Consider the following 17,823-nt stretch of genomic DNA (forward strand, 5'->3'; position numbering starts at 1 on the left):
AGTCGCAATTTTTCGAGTCGCAAACAGAGGAGGAGGGTGCGGCTGAGGGCAGCCAGGCTGGTACAGCAGCAACAACAGAGGCTAGTGTTGATACAGAGCCTGATAATGGCGATAACTTTGACGGCATTAACTGGGATCGCCTCCCTCGGTTCATGAAGCCTCTTACAACTGGGCGGCGCGTCAAGAGTTGGATCTTTCAACATGGATATCGCGTTGTTGAGCTCTACGATCAGAATCGAGTGTGGTTTGTATGCAAATACTGCCACATCCACAAGGTCATTGACACTGGCGGCAGTGGAGTTTTTGACGTATCAAAGGCCACCTCCTCAGCTGCAGCTCATCTTGGCCTTCAGAAACGAGGCCATGGCTTTACAAAAGACGGCCTGAAGCCTCGAAGAACAGGGCAGCAACTCTCTCTACGACAGACGCTGGAGACTGGTGTTGCAGTCTCTCAAGAGGCTGCCAACGCGATGGGCAACTTCAACATCCAGCAGTTTCGTGAAGTTGCAGTGTTCTGCCTTCTTGATAACAACTTGCCAATGGAGCTGCTTGCAAGGCCGTCCTTTCGCGAGATGATTAGCCTTGCAAACCCAGAGGCAGAGGCAGCTTTGTGGGTAAGTCCTCGCAGTGTAGCTACCTACGCAATGCGCCTCTTCCAATATATGCAGCCACAGATTGTCTGCGCTCTGTCAGAAGCTGCAAGCAAGATCCACATAAGCTTTGATGGTTGGACGACAAAGGGTGGCAAGCGTGGATTCTTTGGAGTCGTTGCACACTTTGCTAACGCCTCTGGAGTGATACAAGATCTCCCCATCGCCCTCCCACATCTCGCAGGCTCTCATACTGGTGATGCTATCGCTGATACAATTAAAAAGACGCTCCAAGAATACAGTATTGGGAGTGATAAACTCGGCTACTTCGTCCTCGACAATGCTGCAAACAACGATACTGCAGTCTCCTCGCTCGCCCACGCGTACGACTTCAACGCTGCTCACCGACGCCTCCGCTGCGGCCCTCACACGCTTAACCTTATTGGCCAGGCAATTATCTTTGGCAGCAATCAAGAGGCGTACAACAACAACAACGACGAGCAGCTCCAAACAGAGGAGGTGTACATGCAGGAGTGGCGTCAAGAAGGGCCCTTAGGTGTACTTATCGACGTTATCAACCATATAAAAACGCCTCAACAACACGAAATTTTCCGAAGCTTCCAAACCGCCGCCAACGCCGAGTTGCCAGCTAGAGAGCGCCTCCACGTACTTGAGCCTGTGAAGCCTGTTGTTACACGCTGGAACTCTTACTACGCTGCCTTCAAACGCGCAACTCAACTCCAGGCAGCATACAACTCTTACGCTGAGCACTACATTAACGCACTCTCCCTTGAAGATCGCCGCGCTTGTCAACGTGGCAATAAACTCCCTGAAGCACCTAGTTGGATGAGATCAACAGGACTTACAGCTGCTGATTGGGCGGTGATAACAGAGTATCAGGACTGCCTAGAGCCGCTTAAGCTTGCTACGGAGAAGCTTGAGGGTCGCGGAAAGGCAGGCAAATACGGCGCTATATATGAGACTATTCCTGTATTTGAATACGTACTTGGCGCGCTCGAAGCCCGTACGCGCTCGTACGAGCAAGTTGACTTCAACCCACCTGATGCGCCTGAAGATCACCTCTTTGTTAACCTCCGCGCCGCCTGGAGTAAGGCCAACGATTACTACAACAAGCTCGATCGATCGCCAGCATACTACGCTGCTACCTGCCTCCATCCATACTACAAATACTACTGCGAGAACAGCTGGGTGGATAAGCCAGAATGGCTAACATCAGCCAACGCTGGCTTCCTGCAGCTCTGGCAGTCGTATAAGCCTCAACGTACACGTCCTCTATCTCAAACAACTGCAAAACCAAGGCATAGAGGAATAGATGATGTGATTGGCGCCCTCGTACGGCGCAACAAGGCTCAGGTAGAGGCTGCCCACGACGATGAGTACGAGCGCTGGAGAACTCAAGAGCCAGAGTGGACAAGCGAACAGTATCTTAGCGATGGCCACCCAGTCAAGTACTGGATTCAATTACGCTCAAAATACCCGTGTTTGAGCCAGTTTGCGATTGATATACTCACGATACCAGCATCTAGTTGCGACTGCGAGAGGCTCTTTAGCGAGCTTGGCGATTTACTTGAGCCGCGCCGGCGAGCTCTTGGCAGCGAGTTACTTGCTGCCCTTCAGCTTGTACGTTCGTGGAGACGAGCTGGCTTTGACGGCTTGTACAACAACGGTGATGATGAAGATAAGTGGAGTGACGTCAAAGATGAGGAGATTGTACAACAGTACGATATAGAAGGCTGGAGTACAACACCATAACCCCCTGTATACTACTTCTTAGCATCAATCAGCCAATCAACCAATCAATCGCAATCAATCTGCTCAAAAACCCTAACAATCAATCCGCAATCAATCAGCAGCGTCGCCGCAAGCTAATCAAACCAATCGACAACCTTAAGATTGATTGATTTGATTGTTGCGGAGTCTGGTTATCTGGTCTGAGGGCTTGTTGACAACCGGACAAGATGGTACATTTAGAGGCCAATGATGAGATAGTATCGGTGGATAGTTCAAACGGCTCAATCCGCAAAGCTGCTCGGGAATACATTTGGGTAGTTCGTACTTCATCCCAGTCGACAGATATTTGAGTAGAAGGAAATCAAACCCCGCGCATGTGCACAGGTGAACCTATGCATGCGGAATCTCTTGTCCAATAATATCAGAGAGTTCTCAACCGTGACTCATGATCTAGTAGTCTTGGCAGCTTTGACGCCTAAATTCCTGATCTCAAAGTACCTGCAAAGTGCCACTAGATTAATAACTCGCCTTTCTCAGAAGCAGAACAACGACCGTACCTGTGACTCCGTGACTCTTCGACTCCTCCTATCAATTTTCCAGCCGAAAGCCTTGACATCGTCGCCGTATGTCTTGAAAAAGAGACTGTGGCGAGCGCACGTGACACTGTCTTGGTGCGGCGTTCACCTGGAACTCGGCAGATCTTGCCAAATCAGACACGCCAAGACCTCCACTGGCAGCTGCTAACCAGGCGTTCTCCCCACTTTAAATACAGCTCTGCAGCGACAACATCAGTATCACGACATAGCGCGCGCATTATTCAGATCCTGGATTCTCTCACCACCTATCTACTGCATGTGGCTGCCTCCGCTTCCAGGCTACAATGAACCCCACGCCATAGATTCATAACGCTGTATCCCAAAGGCTCTCCGCTGTTTGAATCTACTGTTCATACTACTGCACATAGTTCAACCAATTCCTTATTAAAATCAGCTCTCGATACACATTCTACTCGCAAAACGCCTTTCGGCTCCATAACCCCGACACTGCATTTGAACGACAAAGAGCAACACACAGCGCGCGATCGTAGGTAAACTACATCTAGAATGGCTACATTCTATTTCTACGGGAAAGATGGTACAGTCACGGCTTCCGACTCAGACCCCGCAGCGCCGGTCTTCCACTCTGGTCCTTTGGATCCGGGTCGTGCCTACGAGGAGCGGGGAGACTTCGTTGGAGCGTTTCTCACGCGCCGTGAACTAGCAAATCACTCGTGTCCGGCTTTTGTCGAATCCCCAAATCAGACCCCTCCGTATACGTCCTACGGCTTATCGTACAATCAACCAGTGGATCACTCCTTGTACCACTATGTACCCTCCGAGCCAACTGATGCAGACTACTACCTATTCGATTGCCATGAACCATCAGAAAATTCAGACGGCTGTAGGTTCGCAAATTCTGTGGATACCTTTGATCGTGCTGGCTGGACTTCGCAGTGGGATGCGATTCGCTGGTATCCAGACCCCGAGGAAATTCGACGTCTGTACGCACTACAAGACTTGCTACCATTCCTGCAGCCGGAACGTAAACTGAGTGCGCTCGAGGGGCCATTTCTAGATATCATTGAAGAGGGCACGGGCGCTGAACTCGCATGGCAGGTCCCTAAGAAGCTTCTCGTCCTTTTCCTCGGTCACAAGGTCGTGAATAGGTTCATCTGCACTTTCTACCGAGATGACGTCAGTTCGCACGGCGACCCAATGGCGCAAGAGATGATTCTCCCACGTGGCAGTGCTAGTGAGGTTGGCCTTCGAACACTACTAAGGTGGATGACACGCGCTTGTCAATACGACACGATGGAGACAACGGGGTTCATCCAAGTCCCCAAAAAACTGTTCGCGGCTTGCTCTCTTGCTGGGACGATGGAGCTTTTCGGTCTATACAAAGACGCGCGCCGGTTTGACAAGTACATCGCGAAGTATTACTTTGTTCGACCTATATCTGCTAAGGATCTCGAATGCATCTGGAACGGTCTGGGCGAATCTAGCCGCTATGTGTACGCGGTCATTAAGATCGTTGCTGAGCGTTTGCGACAGCATGAACAAGAGGGTATCAAACAGGTCAAGGGCATTGATGGCAACATGTTTGCTCTACTGGAACAACACCCGCGTCTGGAAGCCCGTGTACGTGATCTGGCCCTCAATGAGAAATACCGACCAGTCTTCGGAACTAAGTGGATCAAAAACTTCGGAGATGATGCCGAGAAACAGTGGAGAAGCTATGATCTTGATATGGAAGTCACTGGCCAAGATTCACTGGAAAAGAAGTACCCGGATGATCGGAAAACAGGCCTCCTGGAAAAGAAGCCACAGCCGGATGGCCCCACTAAAGGAGTTCGTAAGTTTGGGACACTACGTATTGTGCCTGGAGACACAAAAAAGCCATCGGGGGCTGGACCAGCTATCAACGAGTTAAGTGACGAGAACCAAAAATGGTAGCCGCGCACCGAAAGACTTATAAGTGCTACCCTGGGCTTTCTTTGACACGCGAGCTATGAGGCAACGGAATACTTGATTTTTTTTGACCAGCAGATCACTGCGTGGTATGGCGTTCAATAATTTGTTTCTAATCTTTTTTTGCGTATTTATGTGTATTGAAGCCCAGTTTGGAGCATGGGTTGGGCTTGGAAGATCATGTACAGTGGTGTTCAACTAAGAAGGGGTAGTCTTTGCGTATGATCAGCGTCTTTTTGTACAGTCTTGTTGTTCTGTGGAGATTCATATACACCACTGCAATTACATGTATGGACTGGTAGCAAAGCCGTTATGGAAGCTATGACAGTGGCAGGATTAACATGAACGTGTCTAAAGTGCTGGCTATGATAGGGTTCGCATTTGACTCAGCACCCACGTGGCCTTTGAAAAACTATAAGGGGGTCCCCTGAGGCTTACATTGATTCGTACTTCGCCGACAGTCACTTTTCCCTCCAAATTCTTTCTCTAACTACTCAAAATCCCTAACGATGTGGCAGCATAGTCAACCATCGCGAGAAAGTGCTCCAAATGAACGGACCCCTCCTATCCGCAGCCGCGAAAGAGCGCGGAACCCTCCAAGCAACCTCACGCTTCTCTTTCAGCATGCCCAAGGAGGAACCATTGTGGATGACATGTTTTCTAAATTACAGAACTGTAACGCTACAGTAGATCAGCGACTTGACCAGCAACAGAGAGAGCGTGTACAGCGGCGTTATAGCGAGCAGCTCATGAGATCAGATGTTCCAGTATTTCCACGTTCAAACACTGAAGATACTCCACGCATATCGCGAAGGTGCGCGATAAGGGAGCTAGATACGGGACCTGTGGTCCAGGAAGGACTGCAGCAACACCAGCCTCCGGATCTAGACGGTCTCGCAAAGACAGTAAACGCTCATACACAATCTGCAGCCAAAGGACAGACGAAGGATAGCACTGAGACGCAGCATGGATTTTACGAGGAAAATGTAGACGATGGAAGCCTAGGGGAGGAATTTGAGATGGTAGACTATGAGGAGGATATGGTTGAGGGCTTCGAAGAGATTTTGGGACATGTTCCATCTGCATCTAACGGCGCAGAAGGACAGAAACAGGGAGGCTTTTGATAATAATCTGGGTTTTTGTGCGTTGGATATATCAGTGAATTTGTAACCGCAGATAGTGACAATCTATCACGTGCTTGTAAGCACTCCAGGATCACGTTTGCACGTTCCCGGCCGTTTGGTACGCAATAACTAGGGTGACAACACGTGTCTGCTACGCCTCTTCTTGAATTTTTCATAAATTTACAGAGGCTATGCATTCTGACAGGAGCAGACCTTCTTCAAGCTTCTCTACATGTCAGTCCTCGAACTCGCTCGCTATCGCCATTCGAAACAGTTGCCGATATTCGATCAACTCACAGTAGGGAACCAAGCAAACAGTAACTATGTCTCAACCAGATACTCATGGCAATTCTCCGCATGTGCTGGGACACCGCCGATATCGAGGCCAGGGCCAGGGTCAAGCATCGAGCGATCCCACGCCGGCACCACAGACTGCGCTAAGTCAGAACCAGGACCAATCTCCGTGCCGACAGAAAGGATGTCTTGTACCAGCAGAGACCGCTCAGAATGCAAGTTCCAAACGTCAGAGCGATCCGTTTTACTACGACTCGCAGAGCATTCTATACTGGGATGATTCGACTGGTGTTATCCATAATATTCCTAGTAGCCCCTCTACACACTGCGGGAAGTCCCAAGCAAAGACTATTGCGGGTTGGTACAACCCATACGCCGATATTGTTGGCGGGGGACCTTACGCTCAGGTATCAGCTGCTGATGATGGTGCAGCGATAGCGGAAGACAGAATATATGCGCGGAAGACGCCACCCAAGACGCAGGCATTGAGCGAATTTGACTATTCAGGGGAGCAGCCCATGATCAAGCAGAACATAGGGTCGAGGTTCAAGCCATTGTTAGGCCCCATTGGCGTGCGCAGCGATAAAAACGCGGAGATCTCTAAGAAAGAGAGGTGGCGAAGAGTTGTCGGGAAGAGAGATGCGACCCAAAAGCTGCGTCAAGGTGTAACCGCTATGATAAAAGCAGCAGCAGCAACACGCGAAGAAAGAAACAAAGTGGAGCTCGAGTCATTAACATCTCTCGATATGATAGGATTCTCAGGCAAGAAAGACGGGGACTTGGAGACACGAACGACTTCGTGGGCATTCAGTCACACGCTAGCTACCTCATTATCACCGAAGATTTGCAAGGCGGGAGATTCATTCGGAGCTTCCCATACCAGCGCGACATCCGAAGATCGCAAGCTGTCGGTGGCAGATGCATCAATGCCGCTGGAAGCCTTTGGAAAGAAGCAGGAAGCCGGGCAAGTCATCGAGTGTACGCCTACACTTGATCGTGTGCACAAGCTACGTGCTGAAGAGCAAGCAAAGGCTCTCGCGATCCTTGAAGGACAACTGCCAGAGACGAAAATAGTCAACGAAGATGATCCTCATCTCGCGGGAAGGTTGGCGCGACACTTTATCAAGACGGATATGACGCGAGTTCCGAGGGATGCTTTAACTGATGAGGAACACCAAGAAGCAAACTCCGTTGGGGGTCTGGGTCTTAATCTTCCAGCTGGAAATTCTGCAAGTAGTAGTTTGTATAGCAGCGACGAGGGCGACGATCTCGAAAAGCTTGCAAAAGCAGTAGCGGGTCTTTGTCCGTTTCAGAACCTACCCTCTCCTTCGAAGTTGGGTTCATTGCGACACTACAGTGCGATACCTGGTGGACTGGATCTTGTGAAGATCCAGGAAGCGAAGGAGCAAGCTGAAGAACCTGATTCATGCGGGGAAGCGGCTGTCGTACAGAGTACTACGGCGGCTGAAGCAGAGGCCAAGTTTGCGGAAGCGCCTAGTGCTGTGGACACTTCTGCTAAACGCACACATGCTGCGCATAGCTCGGGTGAATCAATCGAATCACTGTCATCGGAGGACTATGATCGACTCAGCGGTGAACAGAAACGTGAGGTGGAACAGAATGGTGTCAAGAGGCGGTGGTACAAGGGGTTCCGGAAAGTGTAGATTTGACGGATCGAAGGTGCATTGGGGATGTCATTTATTCAGTTTGCCGGCGTGCAAAATTCCGAATCAATAGGAAAAATAAGGATGAGGAAACTCCCGTGTCTTGATATGTTTGAAGTGATGGGGCAGTTGCTGGGGGTGTTAGACCGAACTAACCTATATAGGGTTAGTGCGGAAAAAGAGGGACTATGGCCGTCTTTTCTGAACACTGGGAATTCACACACATGAGATGTACAGCATTTATATACGGTCTGATGACTTAACATTTAAGACATTTTTAGGATTGTGTGCTGTATCTGGGAAAGTTGCAGCTTGCCATCAATCTGGCGTGAGCTCCATCAACTGTCAAGTCGTAGGTGTTTTTCCGAAGCTGGACAGATCTGGTAATAGGCCGAGGTTTGTCTCCGCATGGTCAGTGCTTTCCCCGCAGAGCAACTCCCTAGACACAGCATCCCCACCATCAAACCTGCATGCACGTCATCAGAATGTATATCTCGCGATGTCCCTCCAATCGTTCCAGGCCTCTGGAATACTGTCCAAATTCCCGCGATATCCAAAACGTTGAAAACGGCAACTTCTGCGCAGACAACATCATTACGTCCACACTCTCCCCGCGAACCTCGATAATCTTGCCATCCTGAACTATGAACTTCTCAATCCCCGACGATTTGAAGCAATATCTCGCCGATCTCGACAAGTTTATCGATGAGAAGATCACTCCGTTGCAACACAAAGACGACAACAACCGCTTCTTCGACCACCGGCGCGAACACGCTCGAACGGATTGGGAGAATGGCGGCTTGCCGCGCAAGGAGTGGGAAGAGCTCTTGGACGAGTCAAGAAGACTGGCCGATGAAGCTGGTTTCTACCGACTCTCTTTACCAAAGCAGTATGGTGGCCAGAACAGCGAAGATGGACGAGGAAGCAATCTCTGGATGGCGGTCATAAGAGAGCATCTCGCTGCAAAGGGACTGGGTCTGTTCAATGATTTGCAGACTGAGCACTCAATGGTCGGGAACTTTCCAGATGTCGTAATGCTCATGAACTTTGGTAACGCGCACCAGAAGGAAGAGCTGATACCGCTGCGGCTGCAGGGCAAGTTCAGGATGACCTTTGGGTTGACCGAGCCTGGCCATGGGTCGGACGCGACACATATGGCGACGAAGGGACGACCACAGACAAGGAATGGCGTCAAAGGCTGGCTGCTGAATGGGTACAAGCGATGGCAGACTGGCATGCACCATGCCACACATTGTTCCGTCTTCGCGAGAACGTCGGAAAAGGATGGCGAGGTGAAAGGCATCTCATGCTTCATCGTGCCAGTAGAGACACCAGGTATCAAAGCAGAGTCGTATGAGTGGTGCGTAGTCAACCCAGGCAGACCGAGGAGTAGCCGCTAATGATGTGCAGGACATTGAACATGCCGACCGATCATGCGACCGTTTCCATCAAGGATGTCTGGGTACCCGAGAGCGCGGCTTTAGGTCCCATACATAACGGTCTCGGTGTCGCTCAAGCCTTTGTCCACGAAAATCGTATCCGACAAGCTGCTTCGTCTCTCGGCGCGGCCGTATACTGCGTCCAGCAATCGGTCGAATACGCCAATGACCGTGCACCCTTCGGCACCCCGCTCTCACACAACCAAGGCATCCAGTTCCCGCTCGTGGAATTAGCGACTCAATGCGAGATGCTCCGACTGCTCATTCGCAAGACAGCGCTGGAGATGGACTCAATGCCACACAATGAGATCGAAAGGAAGATCGGGGACAAGGTGTCTATGTGCAATTACTACGCAAATAGGCTGTGTACTGAGGCTGCGGATCGAGCCATACAGGTCCATGGCGGTAACGGATACTCTCGACACTATCCGTTCGAGCATATCTGGAGGCACCACCGACGGTATAGGATCACGGAGGGTAGTGAGGAAATCCAGATGCGCAAGGTTGCCGCGTATCTGTTTGGTTTCGGTGGAAGGAAGAGTCTTGTAGATGCTACGAGAGCTGAGCCCAAGTTGTAGTTTATCGGAAATGACACGATGAGAGCTTCTGTATTCAAGAAAGGATTCAGTATGTTGGTCATTGCGTGTGGAGATCGGGAATATGGTCGTAGAACGATTCCTCAATTGTAGAGATTTGACGTCCACAAGTTCCGAAGCCAACTGTTGAGCCCAGGCAAAGCGTCTCTTTCTGTGATATGTGGTAGAAGTACCACAATGAGGATAAACCAGATAAAAAAGCCCGCCACCCAGAGAAGGGTCATTCGGAGAAGAGACCGCCGGGGAGGCGCCGGTAATGGTTTAGATAGTGATTCGCTTCTGAGCCTTCCGGCTACTGAGCCTGGAACAGGTGGAAGAGGTTTCGATTGCCCATGTGGCCTGGGGCAAGCTGCTGTAATAGTGAGACGCCGGCTGCATGTCGTAATGCTTCTCGCATTGGTGTCCTTGGGTGGTACAGGCGGTCCATCCGTGTAGGTATTACGCCTGCGATGACGTAGATTCGAATTGATTGAAGATAGATCAGACATTACTGGGATGCATACAATGAAGCATGTCGTTGTGCAGTCGACCTTGTGAGCGGTGCGAAGGGGTTGAGGACGCGCTAGGCTCTGTGCGGACTAGGTCATGACGCGTGGGAGCCATTAACTCCGGACGGCGCTATTGAGGGGCTACATGGGCACCGCGCTGCTATTATGTGTTGTTTTGAGCTCGCGAGCTATAAAGCTTATAGTCGCAACATTGAGTTGCATATTGCTTAATAAGAATAACCCTAAAGGGTGTTTGGTGACGCTGAATTGTTGAGGACTTGCTGACTGTTCGATCATACGGTTCAACTCCACAAGAGTACTATGGCTCATGCCACTGAGAAAAACCCCGCCAATTTTCTTTGATCACGATAACTCATCAAGACGCAGGCTGAAAGTAGAATGAGATTCAAATAAGCTACTAATACAGGGACAATCGTTATACTCAATACTAGGCGGAAACCTGCCTGTTTCGTTGGAGACTTCGATCTGCTCAACTTAGTCATTATGGGACTGGTTCGCTGCTTAATATGTTGACGCCATCAATTACTTGCCTCATCTTCCGTCCTCCCCAGTTATTCGTCTTTGCATCTTCTTAAACTTTCATGTCGATACTCATATCTCCACTTTGTCTCCATAATCAGAATAATGATACGCCTCTTCAAATCCTTGTACTCGTTCTGATGCAACATCCATCTAATCTCCTCTGTAAGCGCATGGACCTTATCATGTAGCTCCGTCAATGTATGCCATGCAATCTTATCTCCTAAGATGTAATCCCGGAGATGATCATTATAGTCCCCCCTTATTGAATCTACTTGCTCATCAGTCATATACCATGATTTGTTCCCCATGCAGGTGCACATAATCATATTTCCATTACGTTTGGTGTCGGCTTTCAGACCAAATGTAGGACAAGCTCGTACCGTTTCAACACCAGCAGTTAGGCTGGGCGGAATGCGAAGTTGACCCGTAGGACGAAGATTCGCTTCTTCGCATGAACTTCGTATGTATCATATCACTCTTGATATTGCACTCTTCACAGCTATTGCTACGGAGACTTAACAACTCTGGCGAACTCAACTGCCTCGGAAGTGAACCTCTGTAAAGTCAAGGTGCCACAGAAATGCGATAGCAAATTGAGCGGTACCTTATGTGCGTAGATATCTCCAGTGGAGTTGTTGACAATGTCTACAGCGAGGCCAAGTTCAAGGAGAGTAATGTTTCATTATATTGCACAATGTCGAACAGCGTTTCGGGGGCATCCTGAAGCGATTCGAGAGGCTTCTATACTCTCCCTATACTTTTACGAGTGGTAATTGGACATTAGGATGCTAAATTTCTCAAAGAAGACTTATCTTTTTCTACGGTATCAGTGCTCAGCGTGAAAGCTTTTCCTAAACTAAGAGATCTGAGAACGCTTGTTCTGATAATCCTTCGTAACCCAGCGTCATCTCTGCGCAGACATATTGTCTTTCATTTGCTAATGTATCAGGGAATATGTTGTAATAATAATCATAGAATAATCATTTTCATGTGGCGTTGAGAAGAATATTGGGGAGTCAGGGTGATATTGAGACGAAGAATGCGCTGGCATAGGTCGTGCTTTTAATAAGTATGACCAGCATCATAAGGACTATTGAATTATTGGTGTATAACGAGACATAAATTTAAGATACGCACTCTTGTATTGCAGCATTCACAGCCCAAGATGGCATTGTGTACTAACACATTATCGGCAAATCATTCACTGACTTACTTCACAGATGACATTGTACGCCTACCCTGATTTGGCGCAGATCGCTAGTAAGGCGGCTTACGTCAGTACAACCCACCCGCCACGCCTCGAAAATCTATTCCACCGTCACCACTTCCACAGGATCTCATAATGTTCCTCAGCCAACCGCACCCATCAACTCTAGACTACACATCAAGTTCAACCATGCGCAGCACTACAAACATGAACGACCTGAGCGAAATGCTATCCCAACCTCCACCAGGTGTCGACCCTGATTTCCAAGCCAAGGTCTTTGCTCTGTTCTCACAGCCGGCGCCAAACAACAACACGACGCACAAGGGTCCGCGAGATACACCGGTACCAACTTTGGAGAATGCTCAGTCATGCCCGTGTGATACTCCACATCAACCATCATATATAAATCCTCTACCACAACGCTGTCGGATGACACCCATGACAGCCGCACATTTCGATTACCCATCTGAGTCACATGCAAAAGGAGCTGAACACTCAGCATCCACGGCCGCAATTACCCATGTGAAGTCGGCACCACCGCTAGAGCCACCATCCATCTCTACACTCATCATATCAACGACCTACATGATTGGTGAATACATGAACAGTTACATTGAATCGTTTTCCCAACCTGGGATCATCGAGTACGCGCCTTGGGAAATCGAACAACGCTCAAACATCCAGATTCAAGCCCAAGTTTCTGATTCGACATCGGTCGAGGGGTCAGGAACTCAGGAGCCGGAGAAGGTGGTCAAGGTCATGGCAGTAGTTGGTGGCAGTCAGGAACAGAGGGTGGTGGCTATTACAGCGAAGCCGAAGCGCATCAAGGAAATTCTGAAGACCGCGGGGTATAAGCTTACGGAGAATACCTATAAGGAACAGATACATGAGGCGATGAAGCGGTTGAGGGGTTAGGTGGTGTAGTCTTACGATGGGATTTGTGTCTATTAGCTGGCTGACAAGGCATGTTTCCGTTGCCGTTGCCATTGCTGATCGCTAATTTGAAGAGCCAGGAGCATACCGGGGTCTGCAAAACGCAATTCATGCGACTAAGACCAAATCTAGGAGTGTATCAGGTTAGAATACATACTCTGTACTTTCAAGACTATAGGTAGAAGGCTCTTGTATGCTATGCGCGAATAAGACAGCGGGTAAATTAGATGTTATTCTGCATTTGCGCTAGTGTTGGTTGCAATGGGAGAGAATGTCACGGTTTGGGGTCTCTCCTGCTCTGCTCCTGTAGTCGCAACTTACCTTTGTAATGGACCGATGCCTATCTGGGACTAGCGCTGTTGACGGTCACCCACCTACATATACAGTTTGTAGACTCAGACAATACAACCTCAGTTCAATCCTTCAATTCTCCGCACATGCGCACTGTTCACTCCACCGCAACAGAGAACTATGGGATGGAAATGTGGGGCTACTTTGGCCAATATCCCACAAGAGAGCAATGATCGTTTGCGATGAATAGATACATCAAGGATTCGATAGGAAGGGGTGGCGTCTTGTAGGACTAATTATTCATCTGGATTTTAATCAAAAAATACTATCTTAGCTACACTGCCTCTCTAAAAATATGTAAACTAATGTTCACAAGCGACTTTATGTATGTCCAACCGTTATTCCGACATCTAAGGGCATAATAGTCTTATTGTATAGTTTTTATTTAAAATATATAACAATGACACTCTTTCTCTTACAGATAAGTACTCTCTATGTCGGATCACAGATATCAACGATATCTCAGCCACGCGATCGGCCGCACTAATCTCGGTCACGCGAGCAGGTGCACTGATATCAGTTACGCGGACAGGCGCACTGATCGCGGCGTCCGAGCAGCGCTCAGACCAGACCTCCTATATCTAGCTCTTCCATAGTTCCCCTTCGCAAGACAATCAATCAGAACCATCACCGAACAGAATGCATTCCTAGTTATCGTTACTTCCTTTCAGCACTAGTGCTACAGCCCTACCAACACTCTATCTAATTGAGAAGATAAGTATTTTACACTTCTACTAAATTGCCTCTCTACACACAAACCTCACACTGCGCAATTGGTATAGATCGTCTTTACTAGACTATGAACAACAACACAGTTTTCCGCCGCATCGTTTACGACGATTCTTAACTGGCTATCATCCCCCTAGGAACTAGTATAGCATGGTGGAGCTTCATCTGCTACTTCACGTAACTCTCCTGGGAACTCCCCGTCATCTTCATCGAGGAGGGAAATGCAGATGATGAAATTGGTACCTTGTCGTGGGCTGAAATTGTCAATTTTCTAAAATGGGAGGATTTCGCCAAGTTCATCGCCATGCGAACAGATGGCTCCGCATGCGTGTACCTATAAAATCGCTACTGCAGCAAATCCGGCATGAAACGCGCCATGGGGTGGATAAAAAAGGCCTATGCAGAGGATCAAGAAAGCATCATCCCTGCCGGCTTAGAGGATACCACCATGCACACACTCCTAAGCTACTGCTGCACCGAAAACGCACTTCGTCTCCTCGGTCTCAGCGAAAGCAGAAAAATTTGCTCGATAATCTGCGACTATTTAAATACCGATGTCCACATCTTCGAACTCGCCCAAGTGTGGGAAAATGTGCAAGCGAAGAGTAAGTGGGCGAAAATGATAGCGGATCATGTTGGCCGGCGGCTTGCGGAGGCGGACAACAATATCATCGAGCGTGGATATTGCCTTTGTGGCTGGAAGCATGTTTCCGGGGCAGATAAGCACTTGTGCATCCACACCTGGGCGTACGAAGATGCTCATTTGAGGAATATGCTTGATTATGAGTTCGTCCAGATTGAACTTGCGGCCATGTATCCGCGGTATGGTACGTATTGCCGGTCTAAGATGAGGAATTGGATTAAGAGCTGGGTGATGGAAGTTGCGGATCATCCTGCGTTGCCAGAGGGTACGCTTCCTCACGAGGAGGATGTCGTGGGCCCTTTGCCGGGGGAGTTCCCAGAGCTTGAGGATCTGCCGACAATATGGAAGATGGGTCCTATACAGGGCGCAGTGCAGTTTAAGTTTGTGCATAATCCAACGGCTTCGGCTCTCAAGGATGTGGGATAATTTATTGAGACTAAACAGAGTGGGCCTTGGAGGGGGGAAAGACGGACTACGCATGTTAGTGAACGATGGCTTGCGAGTCAGGCACATAGTAGGGGTACCGACGATAGATCTTCTTCCAAAACAGATAGCACGGACACCTGCAGTAGTGGTATAGAGTTTGAAGGCGCACCACACGATGGTCCAAGAGATTGCTCTCTCACAATGCCGATAAATTGGGTAGAGCTCTGGGCTGTGCCTAGGCTTCTAAGCGAGAAGATGAGAGAGGAACCGCACCTGACGGTGTATAGAGTACATTACTCTATGTTATTACTATGTCTCTTCTAAAGTCTAATTTGAGAGAAGAGATGATTGTACATATTAGTGATGTCTATGCTTAGCAGCAGATTTTCGCAACGCAGTTTTATTGTAATAATAATATAAATAAGCAGTTAATTTACTATCACTGTACCTTATACTTAGTAAAATACAGTATTCACTTAGTGAATGTACGCGGGTAGGGCTGCCTTCAGCGTACACAATGAGCTTGTTCGAACTTGTCGGCGGTGGGAGAGAAGAGATGTTTTGTTGCATGCACAGATATCTCCTTAGTGCTTTCCTGTCGCTACCTAGGAAGCTTCGACGCCTCGAACAGCTCTTCCTTCCCTCCTTCCTAACGCCCCACTAGCCTCCTACAGCAACAGCCCTGCTGAAAAGCTTCTCTCGCTTCATACAAAACGTTGCAAATAACATGACAACTCCTGCGACAGGGATCGTTACAAAGGGCATCTGCATTGCATGTGCGATAGCTTCAATCGCCCGCTCGCGCAACTCTCCACTCAGTTGGTGCAACAGTGCGCTCTGCGACCCCGCCACTGCGCTTTTTATCTCCGCCTCGGTGAAGCCTTGGCCAGAAAGAGCGGCCTTGAGCTCCTTGATAGCAGTGGACTGGTAGATCTGGCCAGCGATGGCAAGCGCGATGACTTGGCCACCGATCTGCGAAACGTTCTGCAACTTGAGTCCGGGACCCACGTCTGGCTTCAGTGTCAGAGTTGCGACGGTGTATCTCGTAATCATAGACAACCCGGTTCCCACAGCGACTATAAAGGACAGGCCATAGATGAGTGCTGTTGACGGATTTGGGTTGAGGTAGACTATTAGCTGACCACCGCCAACTACGAGGAAGATGCTAGCGATGACATAAAGGACCATGTACACCTTGATCAGATGAAGGAGGGAGCCTGAGACGAGGTTCGCCGTGACGCCGATGACGACAAAGGGAAGTAAACGCACAGCCGCCATGAGCGCCTCGTCGCCCCTCACGAACTGGAAGAAGAGAGGGATATAGTAGACGACGACTTAGAGCGTTGTCGTACCTGCCGCCGTTACAACATAGAGGAGCGTCTGCGTACAGTCCCAAAACACGGTAATAGAACGTTGCCCCAAAGCCACAGGAGTTTCTGTTTGAACTTTATCTTCTCTCTTTCACTTGCAAACGACCGTGGACTTTATCTCGTGTTAGCGGGATGCTAAGAGACTGATATAAAAGCCAAACTTTTGCGTGCATTCTGGAATATTCCTACAACTCGCTCTCAATTTTATCTAGGCACCTTTTACCAAAGCCCAACCACGTTCTACTATGGGCGACAAACCTCGACGCTCAGTGTCTGGCCTCATCAACTGGGAGAAACGAAAGGCAGAGTACCGGCACATTGATCAGCACATTGAGCAAGGCCAGAAACGCAACGAAGAGGAACGTATCAAGTGGATACAACAGACGGAAGAAGAGAAGACCAAGCGAGTGCAAGCCGAGCGCGCATGCTCACTTGCAGGTATTCCGACATTTTACGTCAAAATAGTTGAAGAGATGAACCGGACCATCGACGACATTGTTAGTACTCATCCAGCTATAGCGAGTATAGCGGCTAACAAACACCACAGCTGTATGAGCATGGGATTAACGTAACCAAGGTGGAAGTGTTGATGGAGTGCCTTGAGCATATGGAACAATATGACGAGGTCCAGAAAGGCATGGAGGCTTTTCAGGCTTCCAAAAACGCACACGGCACTGAAGGACAGCATCAGATTCCAGTTCCACGCATGACGTCGCAGGAACTCAAGATGCGACTTGCTCGAGGCCCAGGACAACCACCACGTCCAGGCGGTGCTTGGGGGTATATGTCTTGACTATTATCATCACTGCAGCTATGAGAGGATGCGGATATGATTCGGATGGAGGTTAACCATATTACTGCAGTTGCGAGGCAAGAGAAAGCGATGCCAAGGAAAGCACAAGGCAAGGGACATCATACAAGTTGGCAGGCACATGTATATCATAGGGCCCATAATGCAAGGACACATAACATGATCCATGGGCGAGCGGCGCACACGGGCGAGCGGCGCACCCCACCAACTTTACTCACCTTACTGATCTTAATCTACAATGGCTCAACGCAGCGCTACTCAATTACTATCAAATGAAGCAGATATTCAGCTTGCTATCTCATCTATTAATGCGCACCAGATCCAAGGTACCCGTACTGCTGCAGTAGTCTACAACG

At 49.1% G+C, this 17,823-nt stretch overlaps 9 protein-coding genes across 9 annotated transcripts; 8 read left to right on the forward strand and 1 right to left on the reverse strand.

Moving 5' to 3' along the window:
* Window positions 1-470: 470 nt before the first annotated feature.
* On the forward strand, window positions 471-2,363 carry PtrM4_093600 (uncharacterized protein; the record flags this gene model as incomplete). The annotated part of the gene is made up of 1 exon (XM_066107057.1): window positions 471-2,363. One exon carries the CDS (start codon window positions 471-473, stop codon window positions 2,361-2,363), a length of 1,893 nt encoding a protein of 630 aa, XP_065962725.1.
* Window positions 2,364-3,445: 1,082 nt separating this feature from the next.
* Window positions 3,446-4,834, forward strand: PtrM4_093610 (uncharacterized protein; the record flags this gene model as incomplete). Its single annotated transcript, XM_001934240.2, has 1 exon — window positions 3,446-4,834. The coding sequence occupies one exon, from the start codon at window positions 3,446-3,448 to the stop codon at window positions 4,832-4,834; it is 1,389 nt and encodes a 462-aa protein (XP_001934275.2).
* A 524-nt stretch (window positions 4,835-5,358) lies between these two features.
* On the forward strand, window positions 5,359-5,973 carry PtrM4_093620 (uncharacterized protein; the record flags this gene model as incomplete). Its single annotated transcript, XM_066107058.1, has 1 exon — window positions 5,359-5,973. The coding sequence occupies one exon, from the start codon at window positions 5,359-5,361 to the stop codon at window positions 5,971-5,973; it is 615 nt and encodes a 204-aa protein (XP_065962726.1).
* A 323-nt stretch (window positions 5,974-6,296) lies between these two features.
* PtrM4_093630 (uncharacterized protein) lies at window positions 6,297-7,931 on the forward strand (the record flags this gene model as incomplete). Its single annotated transcript, XM_001934239.1, has 1 exon — window positions 6,297-7,931. The coding sequence occupies one exon, from the start codon at window positions 6,297-6,299 to the stop codon at window positions 7,929-7,931; it is 1,635 nt and encodes a 544-aa protein (XP_001934274.1).
* A 644-nt stretch (window positions 7,932-8,575) lies between these two features.
* PtrM4_093640 (CaiA, Acyl-CoA dehydrogenase) lies at window positions 8,576-9,948 on the forward strand (the record flags this gene model as incomplete). Its single annotated transcript, XM_066107059.1, has 2 exons — window positions 8,576-9,291; window positions 9,342-9,948. The coding sequence occupies 2 exons, from the start codon at window positions 8,576-8,578 to the stop codon at window positions 9,946-9,948; spliced, it is 1,323 nt and encodes a 440-aa protein (XP_065962727.1).
* Window positions 9,949-12,411: 2,463 nt separating this feature from the next.
* Window positions 12,412-13,119, forward strand: PtrM4_093650 (uncharacterized protein; the record flags this gene model as incomplete). The annotated part of the gene is made up of 1 exon (XM_066107060.1): window positions 12,412-13,119. The coding sequence occupies one exon, from the start codon at window positions 12,412-12,414 to the stop codon at window positions 13,117-13,119; it is 708 nt and encodes a 235-aa protein (XP_065962728.1).
* A 1,474-nt stretch (window positions 13,120-14,593) lies between these two features.
* PtrM4_093660 (uncharacterized protein) lies at window positions 14,594-15,286 on the forward strand (the record flags this gene model as incomplete). The annotated part of the gene is made up of 1 exon (XM_001934237.1): window positions 14,594-15,286. One exon carries the CDS (start codon window positions 14,594-14,596, stop codon window positions 15,284-15,286), a length of 693 nt encoding a protein of 230 aa, XP_001934272.1.
* A 660-nt stretch (window positions 15,287-15,946) lies between these two features.
* Window positions 15,947-16,564, reverse strand: PtrM4_093670 (uncharacterized protein; the record flags this gene model as incomplete). The annotated part of the gene is made up of 1 exon (XM_001934236.1): window positions 15,947-16,564. The coding sequence occupies one exon, from the start codon at window positions 16,562-16,564 to the stop codon at window positions 15,947-15,949; it is 618 nt and encodes a 205-aa protein (XP_001934271.1).
* Window positions 16,565-16,901: 337 nt separating this feature from the next.
* Window positions 16,902-17,449, forward strand: PtrM4_093680 (uncharacterized protein; the record flags this gene model as incomplete). Its single annotated transcript, XM_001934235.1, has 2 exons — window positions 16,902-17,153; window positions 17,204-17,449. 2 exons carry the CDS (start codon window positions 16,902-16,904, stop codon window positions 17,447-17,449), a joined length of 498 nt encoding a protein of 165 aa, XP_001934270.1.
* Between the last annotated feature and the right edge of the window lie 374 nt (window positions 17,450-17,823).

The sequence above is a fragment of the Pyrenophora tritici-repentis genome, chromosome 4 (assembly GCF_003171515.1).
Source record: "Pyrenophora tritici-repentis strain M4 chromosome 4, whole genome shotgun sequence".
Classification (NCBI taxonomy): domain Eukaryota; kingdom Fungi; phylum Ascomycota; class Dothideomycetes; order Pleosporales; family Pleosporaceae; genus Pyrenophora; species Pyrenophora tritici-repentis.